The sequence below is a fragment of the Lepidochelys kempii genome, chromosome 2 (genome assembly GCF_965140285.1).
Source record: "Lepidochelys kempii isolate rLepKem1 chromosome 2, rLepKem1.hap1, whole genome shotgun sequence".
NCBI classification, from domain to species: Eukaryota; Metazoa; Chordata; order Testudines; family Cheloniidae; genus Lepidochelys; species Lepidochelys kempii.
This window is the reverse complement of record NC_136381.1, coordinates 147,117,097-147,136,626: the sequence shown is the minus strand read 5'-3', so window position 1 is coordinate 147,136,626 and position 19,530 is coordinate 147,117,097. Positions and strand designations below refer to the sequence as shown.

The 19,530-nt window shown below is 40.5% G+C and overlaps 1 protein-coding gene across 1 annotated transcript in view; it reads left to right on the top strand.

Annotated features, from left to right (window-relative positions):
* The window catches only part of SLC12A7 (solute carrier family 12 member 7), a 334,753-nt gene that overhangs the window by 223,605 nt on the left and 91,618 nt on the right, over positions 1–19,530 (top strand). The window contains exons 7-12 of the mRNA XM_073332427.2: positions 1,933–2,174; positions 8,223–8,434; positions 11,298–11,465; positions 15,654–15,752; positions 16,492–16,549; positions 19,041–19,215. Coding sequence (XP_073188528.2) covers positions 1,933–2,174; positions 8,223–8,434; positions 11,298–11,465; positions 15,654–15,752; positions 16,492–16,549; positions 19,041–19,215 — 954 coding nt within the window. The remainder of the gene's footprint in view (positions 1–1,932; positions 2,175–8,222; positions 8,435–11,297; positions 11,466–15,653; positions 15,753–16,491; positions 16,550–19,040; positions 19,216–19,530) is intronic.

Sequence of the window (19,530 nt, the reverse complement as noted above, 5' to 3'; positions counted from 1 at the left end):
TGATCTGGAGGATGGCGTGGATTGCAGCCTTAGCAAGTTTGAAGATGACCCTAAACTGGGAGGAGTGGTATAGAATCATAGAATCATAGAATATCAGGGTTGGAAGGGACCCCAGAAGGTCATCTAGTCCAACCCCCTGCTCAAAGCAGGACCAATTCCCAGTTAAATCATTCCAGCCAGGGCTTTGTCAAGCCTGACCTTAAAAACCTCTAAGGAAGGAGATTCTACCACCTCCCTAGGTAACGCATTCCAGTGTTTCACCACCCTCTTAGTGAAAAAGTTTTTCCTAATATCCAATTAGATATTGGTATATAATATAATGGTATAATGGTAGATATGCTGGAGGGTAGGGATAGGATATAATGGTAGATATGCTGGAGGGTAGGGATAGGATACAGAGGGCCCTAGACAAATTAGAGGATTGGGCTAAAAGAAAGCTGATGAAGTTCAATAAGGACAAGTGCAGACTCCTGCACTTAGGACGGAAGAATCCCATGCACTGCTACAGACTGCGGACTGAGCGGCTAGGCAGCAGTTCTGCAAAAAGTACCTAGAGATTACAGTGGATAAGAAGTTGGATATGAGTCAACAGTTGTGCCCTTGTTGCCAAGAAGGCTAATGGCATTTTGGGATGTATAAGTAGGGGCATTGCCAGCAGATCAAGGGACGTGATCGTTCCCCTCTATTCGACATTGGTGAGGCCTCATCTGGAGTACTGTGTCCAGTTTTGGGTCCCACATTACAAGAAGGATGTGAAGAAATTGGAAAGCATCCAGCGGAGGGCGACAAAAATGATTAGGGGACTGGAACACATGACTTATGAGGAGAGGCTGAGGGAACTGGGATTGTTTAGTCTGTGGAAGAGAAGAATGAGGGGGGTTTGATAGCTGCTTTCAACTACCTGAAAGGGGGTTCCAAAGAGGATGCATCTAGAACTGTTCTCAGTGGTAGCAGATGACAGAATGGGGAGTAATGGTCTCAAGTTGCAGTGGGGGAGATTTAGGTTGGATATTAGTAAAAACTTTTTCACTAGGAGGGTGGTAAAGCACTGGAATGGGTTACCTAGGGAGGTGGTGGAATCTCCTTCCTTAGAGGTTTTTAAGGTCAGGCTTGACAGATCCCTGGCTGGGATGATTTAGTTGTGGATTGGTCCTGCTTTGAGCAGGAGGTTGGACTAGATGACCTCCTGAGATCCCTTCCAACCCTGATATTCTATGATACTTCTGACTCTATCATCAGAAGAACAAGCCTTTGTGTTCTCATTAAACAGCTGTTGTATAGCAAAATACTTGTACTCTTACATGCTATAACCTTTACAGTTGGAATAAGAATTTCTACTGACATTGTTTAATTACAAGCTGTTTTCTTCAGATATAGTCTGTGCTACATAATATAAGAAATATTAAACACTGAAATATTAAAAATTGGTCACATTTTCAAATCATGTTAATTGTAATGACCTGTAACTGAAAAAGAGTTTGTTTAACTTTATCTTTGTTTAACCTTTAACTTTATCTCTTTTACCTAAGAATAAATCAGCCAATTTTCAGTCTTAATTAGTCTTTGTTGTGAAGCTATAGGGGGCTATAAGAAAGATGTATTATGAAACTGTGGTTACAATTTCAACATTGAAGCCATGGCTATGACTCCATAATAAAAAACCTTCGGAAATAACTTTTTTCTTAATTGTATTGTCCTCCAGCAGATTGAGGAACTTATTTGTTTCTTCAGATTCAATGTCCTTTTTTCACTGTTTGTATATCTATGCCTCTGATACAGGGATCAGCACTTGAAAGACTAAAGGTAGTATGTATACCAGATAAATTCTCTAACATAAATGTAAGATCTGTAAACTCAAGAAAATGTAGTTATTGTGAAAGGTTGGGCACCTTTTGAAGAAAGTTTTAATATTTTATTTGTTTTCTTTTGTAGACATACATTTCTCCCAGTGCTGCTATATTTAAAGCAGAAGATGCTGATGGAGAAACAGAAGCTATGTTAAACAACATGAGAGTTTACGGGACATGTATTATCGCTCTGATGGCCATAGTAGTCTTTGTAGGAGTTAAATATGTCAACAAACTTGCACTGGTCTTCCTGTCTTGTGTGATTCTTTCCATCTTTGCCATTTATGCTGGCGTTATTAAAACTGCTTTTGACCCACCAGACTTTCCGTAAGTGAAATACTATTTTAAGTGCTAAAGTGTGTAAAGATAGATTATTACTGTAATGCCTTAAATATTTTGTACCAAATTCTAGAATATGAGTACAATAGATGCAACCTAAAACTCTTAAAAACATTTTGGTAGAAAAAATTGGTAATTGTGCACCTAAGTATCTATTCGGTTTCATAATTTACCCATTTGTCCACACAAATGTGTTTCTGTATCTACAGAAGTGGTAACTGATTTTTGGCATACATTCTCATTAGAATATTTAAAATTCTGAATATTTTTATGGACTTCAATCTCTCAGTGAGCAAGCATACCTTTTTTTTTTTTTTACATAGTGCAAATATAATTATTCCATTTAATTGAAATAGATCCAAAAAAAGAAATAAATTGTGTTATAGTCCATTAATGAGAATTCATCAGTATATACTTTTTCTAATAAAAATGTTTCTAGTCTTTTCTTATTTGCTTTGGGGGGTTTTGTGGTGGTTTTTAAAATGTAGTTGTGTAACTATGTATGTCTTTCTCAAAGATTTTCCTCTTCAATTAAACTTGCCTTCCTCCTCCTCTTAATATTTATATCTCACTGGAGATTGGATTTCCAAAAGATATAATCTAAGAATTACTCTGGGAAAGTTCTATGCCCTGTGTTATACAGGAGGTCAGACTAGATAATCATAACAATCCCTTCTGGCCTTGGAATCTGTGAATCTATGGTGAGCCTCAGGCCTGCTCTACAATAAAAATTTAGGTCAACCGAGCTACTTTCCTCAGGGGTGTAAAAAATCCATATCTCTGAGTGGCATATTTAAGCTGACCTACTCCTGGTGTGGACAGTGCTAGGTTGACAGAAGAATTCTTCTGTTCATCTAGCTACCGTCTCTCGTGGAGGTAGATTACCTACGCTGATGGGAGAACCTCTCCTGTTAGAATAGGTAGTGTTTACACTGAAGAGCTACAGCAGCACAGAGTTTCAAGTGCAGACAAGCTCACAGAAAGCTTCAGGGTAGGGTAAGTGAACCAAATTTGGAGTCTTTATTTATTTATTTACTTTTACCCAGACTTATGCCTGGTCTACACTAGGGGGAGGGATCGATCTACGTTACACAACTTCAGCTACGTGAATAACGTAGCTAAAATCAACGTACTTAGATATACTCACCGTGGTGTCTTCGCTGCGGTGAGTCGACTGCTGATGCTCCCCTCTCGACTCCACCTGTGCCTCTTGCTCCGGTGGAGTACCGGAGTTGATGGGAGAGCGCTCAGCGGTCGATATATTGTGTCTAGACTAGACACGATAAATCGACCCCCGCTGGATCTATCACTGCCCGTCAATCCAGCAGGTAATGTAGACAGGCCCTTAAAGATCAGACCACTGATGAGCTATGGGTCAAAATGGTCCCAGTCTATCAAGTTTTACCCAGGGTAGTGCATGACACTCACTAAATCTTTTGGTGGACCCAAATTCAGAACAGTATTTAAGAAAAAGTTCATTTTTTTAAATGGTGCATGTGTCAATACAGACAAATAGTCAGAGAGTTTCTAATCCCACCATTTTTTTTTAGGCTTGATTCTTGTAAGTGCTCTAAAATTCAAATGATTAATCGGATTGTTTTGAACTTTGCCTCATGGTCTGTAGGGTAGCTTTAATGATCTAAATTTTAAGGGGTTCCTGAGTTAGAATCATAGAATCATAGAATATCAGGGTTGGAAGGGACCCCAGAAGGTCATCTAGTCCAACCCCCTGCTCAAAGCAGGACCAATTAGTTAGTCCTCCACCCCTCCAAAAAAAACCCTCAGTTTCCTTCTGCCATTTTTACTATTAAAAGGAGAGATACTGATGGCTGGAGGAATCACAGATCTCTTGATGGCTGTGAACTCACCCTGCCATTCACATATCTAAGGATAAATTAATTGCAAGCCCCATCTAAGAAAGACAAAAGGAGTTTTGAGTGACTGGAGGTTGCTGCAGATTGCAAGTCATCGGTTTCAATTCTAGTTTGGAGGGAATGTAATCAAAGTCTTTTGGGTGGAAAATTAGACAACTGAATGCTTCCTGGGAGGTGAGGAAAAGGGAGGGGATGGAGGAATAGGATGAGAGGTGTTTGGTGGTGCAGCAAGGGGAGGGCGGTTATGGAAAGGAGGATAAATAGGGATTAGTGGTTAGGGAAGGGAGAGAGGTTGAGGGCTCAGGTGAGGAAAGTGTGGAATCCTGCAGCTTGGCCAGTGCACCCCAAACCCCTGCACCCTCAGCTCTGCCAGAGCATCCCACCTCTGTACCTCAACCCCCTGTAATATCACCCCTACCTGCACACTCACCTCTGCAAGTTCACCCCAACCCCCTGTGCTCCCAGCTGTTAGTGCACCCTAACCTGTTTGCACCCACACCTCTGCCAGGGCACCCCAACCACCCTGCACACCCAGCTCTGCTAGTGCACTGCAACCCAACCCACTGCAACCCCTGCTCTGCTAGTGCATCCCAAGCCCCTGCATTCCAACCTTCCTGCTCCTCCCAGTTTTGCCAGTGCACTGTAGCCCTTCATCCCAAGCTCCTTTAGGGGGCCTAAGTGTTTGAAGGAAAAAATTAGCCATATGAATGCTTCCTAGGAGGGGAAAGGTAATTGGGGGCAGAGGAGAGGAAAAGGGAGGGGAGGAGAGAGAAGAGGGGTTTGGGGCTGCACTGAATCCCATCATCACACTGTGGGTGGACCCCGCAATACAGCAGTGAGTCTGAGCGGAGCTGCCCACAAAGGCAGCACCATCTGAGCTGGATCCAGCTCTAAAGTAGTCTGAGTGAGCACCAGTGCCCACTGCCTGGGGAGTGTGACTGCTGATGTGCTGGTGGGCTTCATTTTGCTGCTGACTGGAGCAAGGAATAGATGGGCTGCCCGTGCTACCGACTGGACAGTGAAATCTTTATTAAAATGAGCTCAGCACTGTGATCATTGCTGTCCACAGTAAACTGTGGACCCACCCAAATTTCCACTCCTAGCTACATCACTGTTGTGTAGATGTGCAGTCTGGAATGTGACCCTGGGAGCCTTGCATTGCCAATTAGAAAAGCCACAACATATTATAACTCTCATCAGGCCTGACACACACATTGCACCAACTCACTGTTGTCATAATCTGTATCTAAAAGGTGTTGTGTAAGGTATCATATGTAAAATGATAACACACTGGTCATTAATATTGTGTGATGTATATATAGGTGATGTATAAATAGTTATAGGTGTGTGCTGGAAATTCTTTCCTAAAATGTGTTTTGAGAGGCATTGCTTAAGCCCACCTGTCCTAGACAAAGGAACATTGTTTCAAAGATTTGACTGTGTCTCCAATGTAAATTAAACAAGATGAGACCAAAGACAGTGAAAAACACATTTACAAATGAGGTAAACAAAGTCATCAGGGGAACAAGAGAGGGGTGATGACCCTTTAATAATCTTGATAGGGGATGGAGACTGTGTATCCCCAGGAAATTTTCCTGCCTCTTGAAACAGGGTCAGTGAGTTTTGGTAAGATACAAGCAGAGGCAAAAAACCATTATGTTATGTATGCATCACTAGATGGATACCAGGGCCATAGCTCTTGTATTCTGAGAAACTTGGATGTTTCAGCAAAGAAGATTGAAGTCTTTGGGAAATATGTGAGAAACCTAGACAAAGATTGTAACTTGCTGAGGTTAAGTTTGTCATTGGAAAGCGTGTTTTGTTTTTTCACTTGTAAACATAACTGTGTCTTCCGTTCATACCAATTATCACTTAAATATATGATCTTTGTTAATAAACTTATTCTTGTTTCATTACAAGACCATCTTAGTGCTGTGCATTTGACTGAAGAATAAAATCCTCAGTCCAATACCAGGTTGATGAATGTTCTGTCTCTTTGGAGACAGCAAATTTGATAACTTCTCTGAGGGTCCAGTAAGAGGGACTAGACATTGCAGAAAGATGTCTCTGGGAAATTCAGGAATTGGGATTCACTGTTATCTTTAAGGCAAGGTTTGGACTGGCAGAGTCCTGAGGAGTTTGCTAACAAGACAGATAAGCTGGTGTGTCAGCGGCCTCACTCTTAGCTTAGTAGCACAAGTTCACCCTTGCTGAGGCAGAGCGGTAACACACTGGCTCAGGGTTCTGGGTGTCCCAAGCAAAGAGTCACATGTAAGGATTACAGTGTGCATGCACCAATGAAGGGAAAAAATTAGAGGGTTTCTATATTGGCATTATATACTGTCCTGGGTAGTTTGAGGGAATGTGCCAATACCATTGTCCCTAGTGAACACCTGCACTGAATTTTCTCTTTTGAACCTGTACAGTAAAAAATTAATAACTCATGCTGCTTGCTACAAGTTGTATCTGTTATATTTTTTATATTATGGGGAGTGTACTGTGAACACAGCAGAACAGTCTTGGTCTTACCAAAATGTTTTTATATTGTGTGGGGAGGAGCTGCAGACAGAGGTATTTGTGTGTGTGGTTGGGTGGGGAGACAGGGAGAGGGGTTGCAGCTGCGGAGGGATTGGGCAATGGGGATGGATTATAGACAAGTCTTAGATTGGTAGTTTCAGAAAATCTGTATTTTACTAGCCCTTTTTTAGAGTGTGTAGGGGTGGGATGGCAAGTGGCTACTTCTGGTGTTGGGGCAGATCATTGTGGTGTTTTCAAAGACATGTAGTGCAGAGATTTGATGGCTGAGGGAAAAGAAATATGTGCACGGCCAGGATTGCCAGTGTGTGGATTCTGGGTGATTCCTGGATCACAAGGTTGCAGAAGTTTGGGGGAGAGCAAAGAGTATACCATGACATGGGCATTGCTGACCACAGGCTGTTTTGGTTTGGTATGCAAATTGTGGGACATGATATGTACAACAGCCTAAATAACTACTAGCTACTACCAGCAGCACATCTTTTCCCAGTCAATAATGAAGAAATTCAATGGCAAAAAGACGATAATGCAGAGTTAAGGCTATTGGTGATATGTTGTCCCCTTGCAGAACACGGAGTTGAGCATAATTCAAACTTCTGAAAAACAGGAAATGAAGAATTAAGGTTGCCCATGTAGGATCCAGTGTGCATTGTTTCAGTGTAGAATTGTGTATTCCACATAATTAGCAGGGCACAGGAGTTTTATTGGAAAGGGTATATTCAGTAGCAAGCTGGGACATAAGAGCAGTCTTAAGCGTTTATTATCTGCATGCACTCCAGGTAAAGTGCGTGTGGTTGGTGTCAGCTATACTGAATGGTGGAGGCAGTAGTGTCAGATCTGTGTGACAGTAGCTGTGATTTGTGATATGTGAAGATCTATGTTTTGTACCCTATTATGCATATGAGGAAAGGGAAGACGTTCATGTGTACCTCCAGGATGCATCATTTCTATGCAGAATTGTATTGGTTACATCAATAGCAGGGCATAGGGCTTGCAAAGGATATTGTCAACAGTGAGGTGGAATACAAAAGGATTCTTATACTTTCATGATGGTTAAGTGAACGCGTAGGTTGAGATGGTATCCTCTGAGTATGTGTGAGGAGGCTGTAAAAGGCTTGTGAAGTGATCCTTAAATTGTATGTGTGTGATATCTTTTTCTGGGGAGTTGGCTAAGTGCTTGAGTGTGCACCAGCATTTGGAACCTCCTGAGTCTTAGACTGCCAAGGAGCAGCGTGAGTATGTGCTATGTCAATATTAAGACATTTCTCAAAAAGGGTACAGAGAAGGTGGTAAGAGCAACTTTATCTCCCCCTTTTAATAGTGTTAGGTGGAATCCTGTTGGTGAAAGTGACTGGGCTGGAAAAGGAGGTGAAGATCTCATATATTCAGCAAAAGTCTGAGTTTTGCTCCATTCAGCATTCTGCAAGGGGGCAACATACCACTGAGCAACTTTACAATTCTGCATTAACATAGTTTTTGCCATTGAATTAATAATGTTATAATGTGTATAATGTGTGATATGGTAAATGAAGAATTTGCTAGAGAATAGACTATAGATTAAGTTAAATGAGAACAAATTCACTACAGAGAACCAATTCTACCCTTATTTTATTTCTTTCACATCTAGTATTTGTCTTCTTGGAAACCGTACATTGTCAAGACACAACGTTGATATTTGTGCCAAATCTATTGAGGTAAACAATGAAACAGTGACAACGAAGCTGTGGAGTCTCTTCTGTGATAGTCCCTCACTTAATGCCACATGTGATGAATACTTTAACCTAAATAACGTGACAGAAATTCAAGGGATTCCTGGAATTGCTAGTGGAGTTCTAATTGGTAAGTCTGAAAACAGAGCCAGAGATGGGACACTAGACAGGGAAGGCTCTAAGTTACTACAGAGAATTGTTTCCCAGGTGTCTGGGTGCTGGTTTTGCCCAGATGCTCAGGGTCTAACCGATCACCATATTTAGTATCAGGAAGGAATTTTCCTCTGGGTCAGCTTGGCAGAGTCCTTTGGGTTCTTTGCCTTCCTCTGCAGCATGGGACATGGGTCACTTGCAGGTTAAACTAGGGTGAATTTCTGTAACCGGAAATCTTTAAATCATGATTTGAGGACTTGAGTAATTCAGCGAGAGGTTGAGGTTATTGGTCTATTACAGGAGTGGGTGGGCGAGGTTCTATGGCCTGTAATGTGCAGGAGGTCAGACTAGGTGATCATGGTGGTCCCTTCTGGCCTTAAAGTCAATGTGCAGTTAAACTTTTAAATTTTTTGTATGGTATTAGTGTAGGCCATAACAGTTCTAACGTGCAGGGCGTAAGATGTCTATAATTGTTTCTGTAACTCATGTATCTGTAGACTGCTCCCTCCTATCACTGTATTTCAGCACTGTTTGGTTCTTAGAAATACTTCATTTTATGGTACGTGGACACTTGTTTAAGGGTAACTATTGTATCAAATAACAAAAAAGTTAAAAATACCAATTAAAATGCAATGTAATTATAATAGTTAGCATTTTTGTACACTTAGTGCTTTACACCTTCAATATGCTGTACGTTCATTAATTCTCAAAACCCTACTATATGGTAGGGGTAATGGTTGGAAACAGTAAAATACAGAGTTTGTGACTTGTCCAAGGTCACATGGCAAGTCAGTGGCAGAACTGAGATGAAAACTCAGCAGTTTCTAGCTTCCGGTCACACATTTAGTTCAATAGACTTCTAACAGAATGTCAGGAAGCTCCTGTTGTCCCATTCTGTTAGCAGTTGTGGGAACCCTGCAGGCTAATTTCTGCTGTTCTACTGGATCTTTAGACTCCATCTGTATGTAAGAGGGGTGACAGTAGGCTTCCAGCAGAGATTGTTTCTAGGTTCTGGAAAAGAGAAGTCTTGAAGGAAGGAACCTTTAAGAGCTGCCAAGCCAGGGGGAAAGCATATGATTTGGGGTTCAGGTAGTGTGGGTTTTGAAATTGTTTAATGAACAATTCCCAAGGAAGCATTAATTCTTGATTCTACAAGTACGTAATTTTTTTTAAGTTGGTGGGGACTCCAGCAACTTACTACTTCTGTCAAAATTCAGTAAAAGATTTCAAGAAGGATCCAATATAAAATGTATATGCACTTACAATGATCATTCTTCAATTCCAAACCCTTATATTCCATCACTCTGAACTTCCTTAAAATGTTTTCTTTGTGGCTTTAATTTTTCTTGTGAGAAATGTGTTAGGCTTTTTATTTGTGTTTTGTAGTACATCATATGAATATCTGCTAGTTTTCTGAATGCATATATTTAAAATTATATTTATTCTGGTAACATTTTACAATATGCTCAGAAAAGTTTAAAGCAGCTTTTATTTTGGTACAGACTAATATAATTTCATTTTGAAATAAAAATTTTCTAATGGTTCAGGTTAGCATACTATGTCCATAAGGTTGTTTTCCTTAACTTCAAAAAAAAAAAAATTGTACTTTGGCTCTATGCCATGAGGCCTTCCATCATTATGTACTTTTCTGATGGGTAGCCACTCCCATATTACAAGCATCAGCTAATCTTTGGGATTGGATGTCCATAAATCACAGATTGGTCATTTAGAAAGATATGTAGAGTTCAAAGGCTTTGCATTTTCCTTTTTGTGTAGTATAGGAAAACATATTTTTATACAGTAAATAAATGAAACTGTTCTCTAGATAGAGATAAAAATAGGGCTTCATGCTTTTCTCCTTTTTTTGAGGAAGAATATAGTAAAAACTCACAAATAGGAAAACATGCTTTTAGGTAATGAATACAAATCTAATCAAATTAAATAAAAAACTTCAAAGTTTTAGTGACTGTAAAATAAAATATTTTTATTTCTTCAAGCAAATATTGCAAGAAACTGTTACATGAGTTAATCATATATATATATAACATTGGTGTTCTACATCCATTGTGAAATGTATTCCAAAAATTGCTCCTTTCAGAGTTATCCAATAAAATTTATTTATAGATAGATAAATAGAGATAAAAATAAAAATGCAGGGAGAAGGAAAAAAGCAGTGCACCCCACTGATTGTATATTATGCATAGCCTTTGATACTGATCATCCCCAAGTATTTTTCAAAGCAGCCACATGTCTGCCCAGGTGTAACAGCCACAAAAATTAGCTGGCACTCATAGTATGGAGAGTGGCCACCTGTCAAAAAAAAAAAAAAAAAGAAGCTGATAGAAGATACCATAGGGTTACTATTGCCTTTTTCCTAGTGTTTTAAGAAATGTTCCCAAAATGCCAAGAGTTTTATACCCAGCGAGGTCACCCAATTCATAAGAGTAGATCTTTGTTTAAATTACAAGTAATATTGTATGCTTTGTTGTTATATAAAAATAAATGAGATAAAAACTGTAGTATGTCTACACTACAGAAAGAGAGCTACTGTCCTGTAGCATCGTATTGTTGATTCTTCCTGTATCAACGAAAGGGGGTTTTCTGTCAAAGTAATCAATCCATCTCTTTGAGAACCAGTAGCTAGGTCGATGGAAGAATTCTTCTATCAACCTAGCTGTCTCTACAATGAAGGTTAGATCAACCTAATTACACCACATAAGACATGGAATTTTTCACAGCTGTGAGTGATGGAGCTAGGTTGATCTTATTTTTAGGTCACTTTTGTTTGGATAGCTCTCATTTATTAGGTGTTTGTACAGCTCTCACTTATTTCCTTACAGATAACCTGTGGAGTACCTATACAGACAAAGGATCAATTGTTGAAAAAAAGGGTCAGCCATCAGTTACTGGAACAGAAGAGACAAAAGTTGGAGGACTCCCATATGTTTTTACAGACATTATGACCTACTTCACAATGCTAGTAGGGATTTATTTCCCATCTGTGACAGGTAAATACAGTGGTTTTGCATGAAGAGATATTGCTGTTGTTAATTGTCATTTTATTGTTGGCACTGCACTTCCCCAATTTTGGTTAAAAAGTATTATGGCTAAGTTATTTAATTATAATGTCAGAATATAGGGGAGGCACAGTCTACCTTGTTATTTCAGTGGACTACAGTCTGAGGCAGAAACCATTTAAAGCAGCATTTTCTAATTTTTTGAAAGCTGAGTTCCCTTCAAGAAGATGAAACCAATTGTCTCTTCCCAGGGCTTCATGCATTGCTAAAGGCCTAAGCAAAAGAAGTGCTAACTCAAAGATTGTGCATATCTTCATAATATAATTTTCTCTTTCTTGAAGTGAATGGGGCAGTTTACCCATCTGAGCTACTGTTCCAGGTTTTCTGCAAACTTAGGCTGACATCTTTTTATCAGTTTACATTTTCAAGGTTCTCTTTTCAACTGAAAGAAGGTGAAGACATCTAGAGGCTTACTGTCACAGAAGTGCAGCTAGTCTCGCAACCATCCCCTTCCTGGTCTTGATAGATTTATATGGAGGTAGTTTGATTCATAGAATCATAGAATATCAGAGTTGGAAGGGACCTCAGGAGGTCATCTAGCGAAGTCCAACCCCCTGCTCAAAGCAGGACCAATCCACAACTAAATCATCCCAGCCAGGGCTTTGTCAAGCCTGACCTTAAAAAACTCTAAGGAAGGAGATTTCACCACCTCCCTAGGTAACACATTCCAGTGCTTCACCACCCTCCTAGTGAAAAAGTTTTTCCTAATATCCAACCTAAACCTCCCCACTGCAACTTGAGACCATTACTCCTCATTCTGTCATCTGCTACCACTGAGAACAGTCTAGATCCATCCTCTTCGGAACCCCCTTTCAGGTAGTTGAAAGCAGCTATCAAATCCCCTCTCAGTCTTCTCTTACGCAGACTAAATAATCCCAGTTCCCTCAGCCTCTCCTCATAAGTCATGTGCTCCAGCGCCCTAATCATTTTTGTTGCCCTCCGCTGGACGCTTTCCAATTTTTCCACATCCTTCTTGTAGTGTGGGGCCCAAAACTGGACAGGCCTCACCAATGCCGAATAGATGGGAATGATCATGTCCCTTGATCTGCTGGCAGTGCTCCTACTTATACATCCCAAAATGCCATAAGCCTCCTTGGCAACAAGGGTACACTGTTGACTCATATCCAGATTCTCGTCCACTGTAATCCCTAAATCCTTTTCTTCAGAACTGCTGCCTAGCCACTTGGTCCCTAGTCTGTAGCAGTGCATGGGATTCTTCCATCCTAAGTGCAGGACTCTGCACTTGTCCTTATTGAACCTCATCAGATTTCTTTTAGCCCAATCCTCTAATTTCTTTAGGTCCCTCTGTATCCCATCCCTACCCTCCAGCGTATCTACCTCTCCTCCCAGTTTAGGGTCATCTTCCAACTTGCTGAGGGTGCAATCCACTCCATCCTCCAGATCATTACTGAAGATATTGAACAAAACCGGCCCCAGGACCGGCCCTTGGGGCACTAAGCTTGAAACCAGCTGCCAATTAGACATGGAGCCATTGATCACCACCCGTTGAGCTCGACGATCTAGCCAGCTTTCTATCTACCTTATAGTCCATTCATCCAGCCCATACTTCTTTAACTTGCTGGCAAGAATACTGTGGGAGACCATGTCAAAAGCTTTGCTAAAGTCAAGGAACACCACGTCCACCGTTTTCCCCTCATCCACAGAGCCAGTTACCTCGTCATAGAAGGCAATTAGATTAGTCAGGCATGACTTGCCCTTGGTGAATCCATGCTGACTGTTCCTGATCACTTTCCTCTCCTCTAAGTGCTTCAAAATTGATTCCTTGAGGACCTGCTCCATAATTTTTCCAGGGACTGAGGTGAGGCTGACAAGCCTATAGTTCCCCAGATCCTCCTTCTTCCCTTTTTTAAAGATGGGCACTACCTTGGCCTTTTTCCAATTATCCAGGACCTCCCCTGATCGGCATGAGTTTTCAAAGATAATGGCCAATGGCTCTGCAATCACATCAGCCAACTCCTCTAGCACCGTAGGATGGAGTGCATCCGGCCCCATGGACTTGTGCACGTCCAGCTTTTCTAAATAGTCCTGAACTACTTTTTTCTCCACAGAGGTCTGGTCACCTTCTCCCCGTACTGTGCTGCCCAGTTCAGTTGTCTGGGAGCTGACGTTGTTCATGAAGACAGAGGCAAAAAAGCATTAAGTACATTAGCTTTTTCCACATCCTCTGTCACTAGGTTGCCTCCCTCATTCAGTAAGGGGCCCACACTTTCCTTGACCACCTTCTTGTTGCTAACATACCTGTAGAAACCCTTCTTGTTACTCTTAACATCCCTTGCTAGCTGCAACTCCAGGTGTGATTTTGCCTTCCTGATTTCACTCCTGCATGCCTGAGCAATAATTTTATACTCCTCCCTGGTCATTTGTGCAATCTTCCACTTCTTGGAAGCTTCTTTTTTGTGTTTAAGATCAGCAAGGATTTCACTGTTAAGCCAAGCTGGTCACCTGCCATATTTACTATTTTTTCTATACATCAGGATGGTTTGTTCCTGCAACCTCAGTAAGGATTCTTTAAAATACAGCCAGCTCTCCTGGACTCCTTTCCCCCTCATGTTATTCTCCTAGGGGATCCTGCCTATCAGTTCCCTGAGGGAGTCAAAGTCTGCTTTTCTGAAGCCCAGGGTCTGTATTCTGCTGCTCTCCTTTCTTCCTTGTGTCAGGATCCTGAACTCGACCATCTCATGGTCACTGCCTCCCAGGTTCCCATCCACTTTTGCTTCCCCTACTAATTCTTCCCAGTTTGTGAGCAGCAGGTCAAGAAGAGCTGTGCCCCTAGTTGAAACACCTTGAGGGGAATTGGGCAGGGTTTCCCCTGCCCCCATTCCTAACTCAGTCATTTGCATTTTGACGGATCACCTGACTGTTGTGAGCTTTCTTAGGTAACAGAAGGGGATACTTTCTAAAATATTTCCCAGTAAAATATCAGAAAGAATGTTGTCTAACATTCCCACTGCTAGCATCCCCAAACTCTCTTGGGTCTTTACAGAGATTTCGGATAGAGGTGGGGAAAATGGTTTTACCCTTGGCATTTTATCCACATCTAGCTGCCTCCCAGGTTCTAGTGTGGTTTTATCTCATGTGGTTTGACTAGGATATGGGCAGTGTGCTGTGTTCCTCCATCCCTGGAATATCTGCCCAGTAACTTTCATCCCCACTGGGGATCTGGTGTTTCTGTACCCATAAGGTACAGCACAGTATATGTACTTGTCTTTTTGTTCTGTTTATACAGCACCTAGTCCAGTGGATCCTTGTCTGTGACTTAGGATTCCTAGGTTATGATAATACAAATAATAAATAATAATATGTACTGGTGCCTGAGGAGTGAAGTCAGCAGCATGTACGTTGTACACCCCAGTTGAACTGGCTGTGTAATTTCTCCCCCTCCAGAGGCTGAACAACAGAGTTAACTCTCTACTTTTGAAGTTCAAGCAGGGCCCCCTCTCCACCCCGCTCAGTGTACAGACTGGGTAATTCCAGGGGAGATAAACCCGTGTATGACAGAGATGATGCCACTTCTCCCCACTCCTCTGAGATCCCTCTGGGATGGTATCCTGCTGCAGTAGGTTCTCACCCCTGAATGGGTGATTCTGCTTGCCTCATCCCTCTTATGTTTCCTATCAGCCCAAGACATCTGTCTATGTATTCGTCAGCCAGTTTACTGTCTGTGAACACATCTCAGGGCTTTCAGTCTATTAACCAGGATTTTAGGGCATATAGGTACAAGGTGTAAAACTGCTCAAGTCCCATTAGCTCATAGACCTTCTGAACAGTTTTCTTGCCCCAACCACTACTCCATTTTATTATGTAATCCCTAATTTGTGTTTCAACTTCAGAAGACTAGTTTTTATCACACTTTTTCTGAACCCCCTGAAATTTCCTTCTGTACAATTTGTGTGACAGTTCAAATTTTTCAAGCAAGGCAAGTTTAAACTGAACAAATGTTCTGTAGTCCACATAATGGAATGCCAAATGTTTCCTCAGTTATATTAGTTTTTGGATTGTTGCTAAACATAAATATTGTATTTAAACTCTTTTTCATAAAGTAATCACTATTCATTGCTTTTATGGTATAAAATTTGGTTTTATTCTTTTTTTTTTTAGGTATTATGGCAGGATCAAACAGATCTGGAGACCTTAGGGATGCTCAGAAATCTATTCCTACTGGAACAATTTTGGCTATTTCAACTACATCCTTTATCTGTATCCTTTGTGATGTGTTTTAATTATTTTCTTTCTTCCAGTGCACACTATTAAGGTGGAAGTGTACATGCCTTAGGATTTTCCTTTGAAATTTCACTGGGGAGTCATTCAAGTTTGCTGAGTTTAAAACTTAGCAGGAGCAAAACAGAACCTAAACTGAAAGAAATTCTAAATATTTTCTATTGATTTCCCAAATTCCAAATTAAAATTGATGCTATTGTGGTGGATAATGCAGGATCCTGAAACCACCCTGGTCTACCCAGTAAATTACCTTTATTTTGGCCTGATCAGTGTGGCCATTTGAAAATGTGATAGTGTATGAACTGCCAGGGAAAGAAACTAATGCTATACAGCATTACAAAATTAGGAATCCCAGAGTCTTCTTTTATGAAATGCCAAATTTTGTATCACTTGAAGTTACTTAAAATATGAGAAAATATTTATCCCTATGGTTGAGTGTGTACCCATAAATGATGTAATCTAATCTAATCTATGAAGTTGGTTATTTTCAGCACTACATTGGGGTAAAGTATAGAATAAATACAGCACATCATAAAGAAATATTGGCAAAAGTCAGCTAATCCTTGATTAATCTTATTTTTGTGAGAAAGCTGGAAGAAGACAAAAAAAGCAATGTTCTGAAATTTTTTACAGATTCTTAGGTAAAGTGGAGTTTGATTCTTCTCCAAATTATACTACAGTATAATCTGTTTTTATCTTCCTTCATTCTCAATAATAGATCTATCCTGCATTGTATTGTTTGGTGCATGTATAGAAGGTGTGATATTAAGAGATAAGTATGTATATTTAATTTCCATCTTTATAAAGCTCATAAATTTTGATTATTGGAATGAAAATATGTTTGAATAGGTTTTATTTTGGAAATTTAATTTAGATGGTGTGCGTTTATGCGACAGTTAACTTTGCTAAATTTCCTAATTTATACTATTCTTTTAATAAAAACAGACAAGTCAAAGTTGAAGAAGAAAAAATAATGAAAATATGCTAAGTACACACCTAGCCTTAATTATGCATGCTTATGTTTCTGAATACACTACCTGGAGATCCACCTGAAAATCACAAAGTGTATTAGCTAATGCAGAACACAGAAGCTCACCTTTTGAGTAGCGCATGTTATTGGGACCATACTGCACCTGTGTTCTGTGCTGTGCACTGGCTGCCAGTTCCTGTCTTGCTGAAATTAGATTATAATTAGTACCTTTATAGACAGGTTTCAGAGTAGCAGCTGTGTTAGCCTGTATCCGCAAAAAGAAAAGGAGTACTTGTGGCACCTTAGAGACTAACCAATTTATTTGAGCATAAGCTTTCGTGAGCTACAGCTCACTTCTCACAAAAGCTTATGCTCAAATAAATTTGTTAGTCTCTAAGGTGCCATAAGTCCTCCTTACCTTTATAGAGTTGTAACAGATTGCTTGGAGGGCCACGTGGCCTAGTGTTTTGCATCTGACTTCCAGCCCTTTGTTTCCCTGGTCAAGGTGTGTCAGTCCTTCAGGCAGTGAGGGTAGGAGGAATCGGGCCCTCCCAATCCACTGACCCTGTGTGAGTTGACTCCTGAACAGGGGCACTGCAAGTAGGGAGTCTAAAGTCACTGTCCTGGGCTACTTTCTACCACCGTCCCTTCAGTTTGTGGAATGGCCTCTAGAGTTCAATTTACTGGGGTGGCTTGCCTCCCATGGCAGCCTCTCATGGATCTTGGGCAGCATCCTGCTGCAGTTCCTGGGCATGTAGCAGAGAATTTTCAGGGACTCAGTTGTATGTATGCACTGGCACCATGTGGCGTGCCTTTTTCTGCACATCCAGAGGTGACTTTTTTTCAAAGCTGTGTGCATATGTAGCTTCAAAATGAGGACTGACGCGCGTATCCCAGTGTCTGGGCATGCACAATTCAAAGATTTTGAAAATTGACTTCAATGCATAAGGCTTCTTGCTCTGTCTCTGCTGTTCCTGGCCCTTGCAGGCCTGAGAAGAAATAAGGTGGTCTTAGCTTTACCTTTTTTCTTTTCTCTGCCAACTGCTCTGGCAAGCCTGAAAATAAATGAAAAATAATAGGCTAGATACAATGCATTTTTACTAAATGAATTTTTACTAATCTTCAAACATTAAAAGTGACCTTCAAATTTTTTTAAAATAAGTTAATGCATACCACTTTTTAAAAAACTGGATGACATCTCACATTTCTTAAGACTCTCCTAAGCTCTCTCACCTTAATTGAACCCCCTGTGGACTCATGCATGGATCCATAGGCAAGACAGTATCAATTATCTCAAGAAACTATTGGAACTAGATTGGGCATCAGCTACTATGTTATGAAAGCACCTGGCTCCTAGTGCTGATTTTCTTTGCTCATTCTCCTGATAGACATCTTTCAAAAATTGCAGAGACTCAAGCAGCATGTCAGGCTAAAGGCATATGTATATAGTTGACTGGCTAATTCTAGTTGCCACCCCCACAAGTTATCTGTCTTTACTCCCTCTGCCTGTACTTCAGAGAAAACCATCATAACATTACCACTTTTTCCTTAGCACTCCCTCCCACCTCCCATCACAATAACCCTCTCCTATCTGCTATTTTTCTTTAACCGGAACAGCTAATCTAACAACTGTTAGTGGAGGACAGCTTGCAGGCTGCCTCCATGCTTGCACATGCCCAAGTGTCTTAAGCATATCTAAACAATGTTAATAATAGGCCGTTCACATCTATAACCAGGTTATGACACTACCTCACCCACTGAATTTTCTCATACATTATTTGATACTCATGCACTGTGTATGATCAACCATTTATTTTGAAAACAATATTCATATGTATCTTCTATTTGTGTCTCTGTATATATCTGCACGACAGGGTTTTCAACAGCACAGGCTTTTGAAAATCTGGCTTCTAGTATCATGGCTGTTATTCTCATTACATGGTAATTAGTTCAATACCACAAGCGATACAGAGCGTATGAGTAAATATCTTGCTACTGGTATAAACAATGTAGTGAGCCCAGATAATATGGAAGTCATGTCTTGTAAAGACACATGTAGTAATAATGATTATTAAATCACAGTTGTGTTGTAAAATTTAGCTGCTCCATTCTTTAATAGTATAAGAAAGAGGATAAATCGGTTGGGTAAACCCAAACACAACCTGATTAATTTGTGGAGTATCATTTATTAAGTGCTAAAACAGACTTAGAAATGTGTATATTGAGCTATAAGAGAAGAATTATCACTTTAGCATCCACTGCTCTTTCTCATTAATTTATTTGATCTTTCCCCCAAGGTTTGGAGAAGCAGTTAATGGAAACCTAGTGATTGGTACGTTGGCGTGGCCTTCTCCATGGGTAATTGTAATTGGTTCATTCTTCTCTACATGTGGTGCTGGTCTACAGAGTCTTACTGGTGCACCCCGGCTGTTGCAGGCTATTGCAAGAGATGGCATAATACCATTTCTTCAAGTGAGCTACTTTTTTCAGTGTTTTAAATGCATTTACATTTAAATTGCATTTATATTGTTGACTAAAATATATTTTAATTATTTTTATTCCTGTTACCACTGCAGAGCCATGAAAGTGTGATGGTATGTCTATTCTGCAATCCAAGGTATAATTGCAGCTAGGGTAGACCTACCTATGCTAGCTTTACTTGTGCGAGCATTGCTAAAAATAGCAGCGTAGATATGGTGGTGCAAGCTTCAACAATGCGAGTTGGTACTCAGGATTATGAATGGGCTTGTAAAGCCTGCACTGAACTCCATGTCACCTCAACTACAC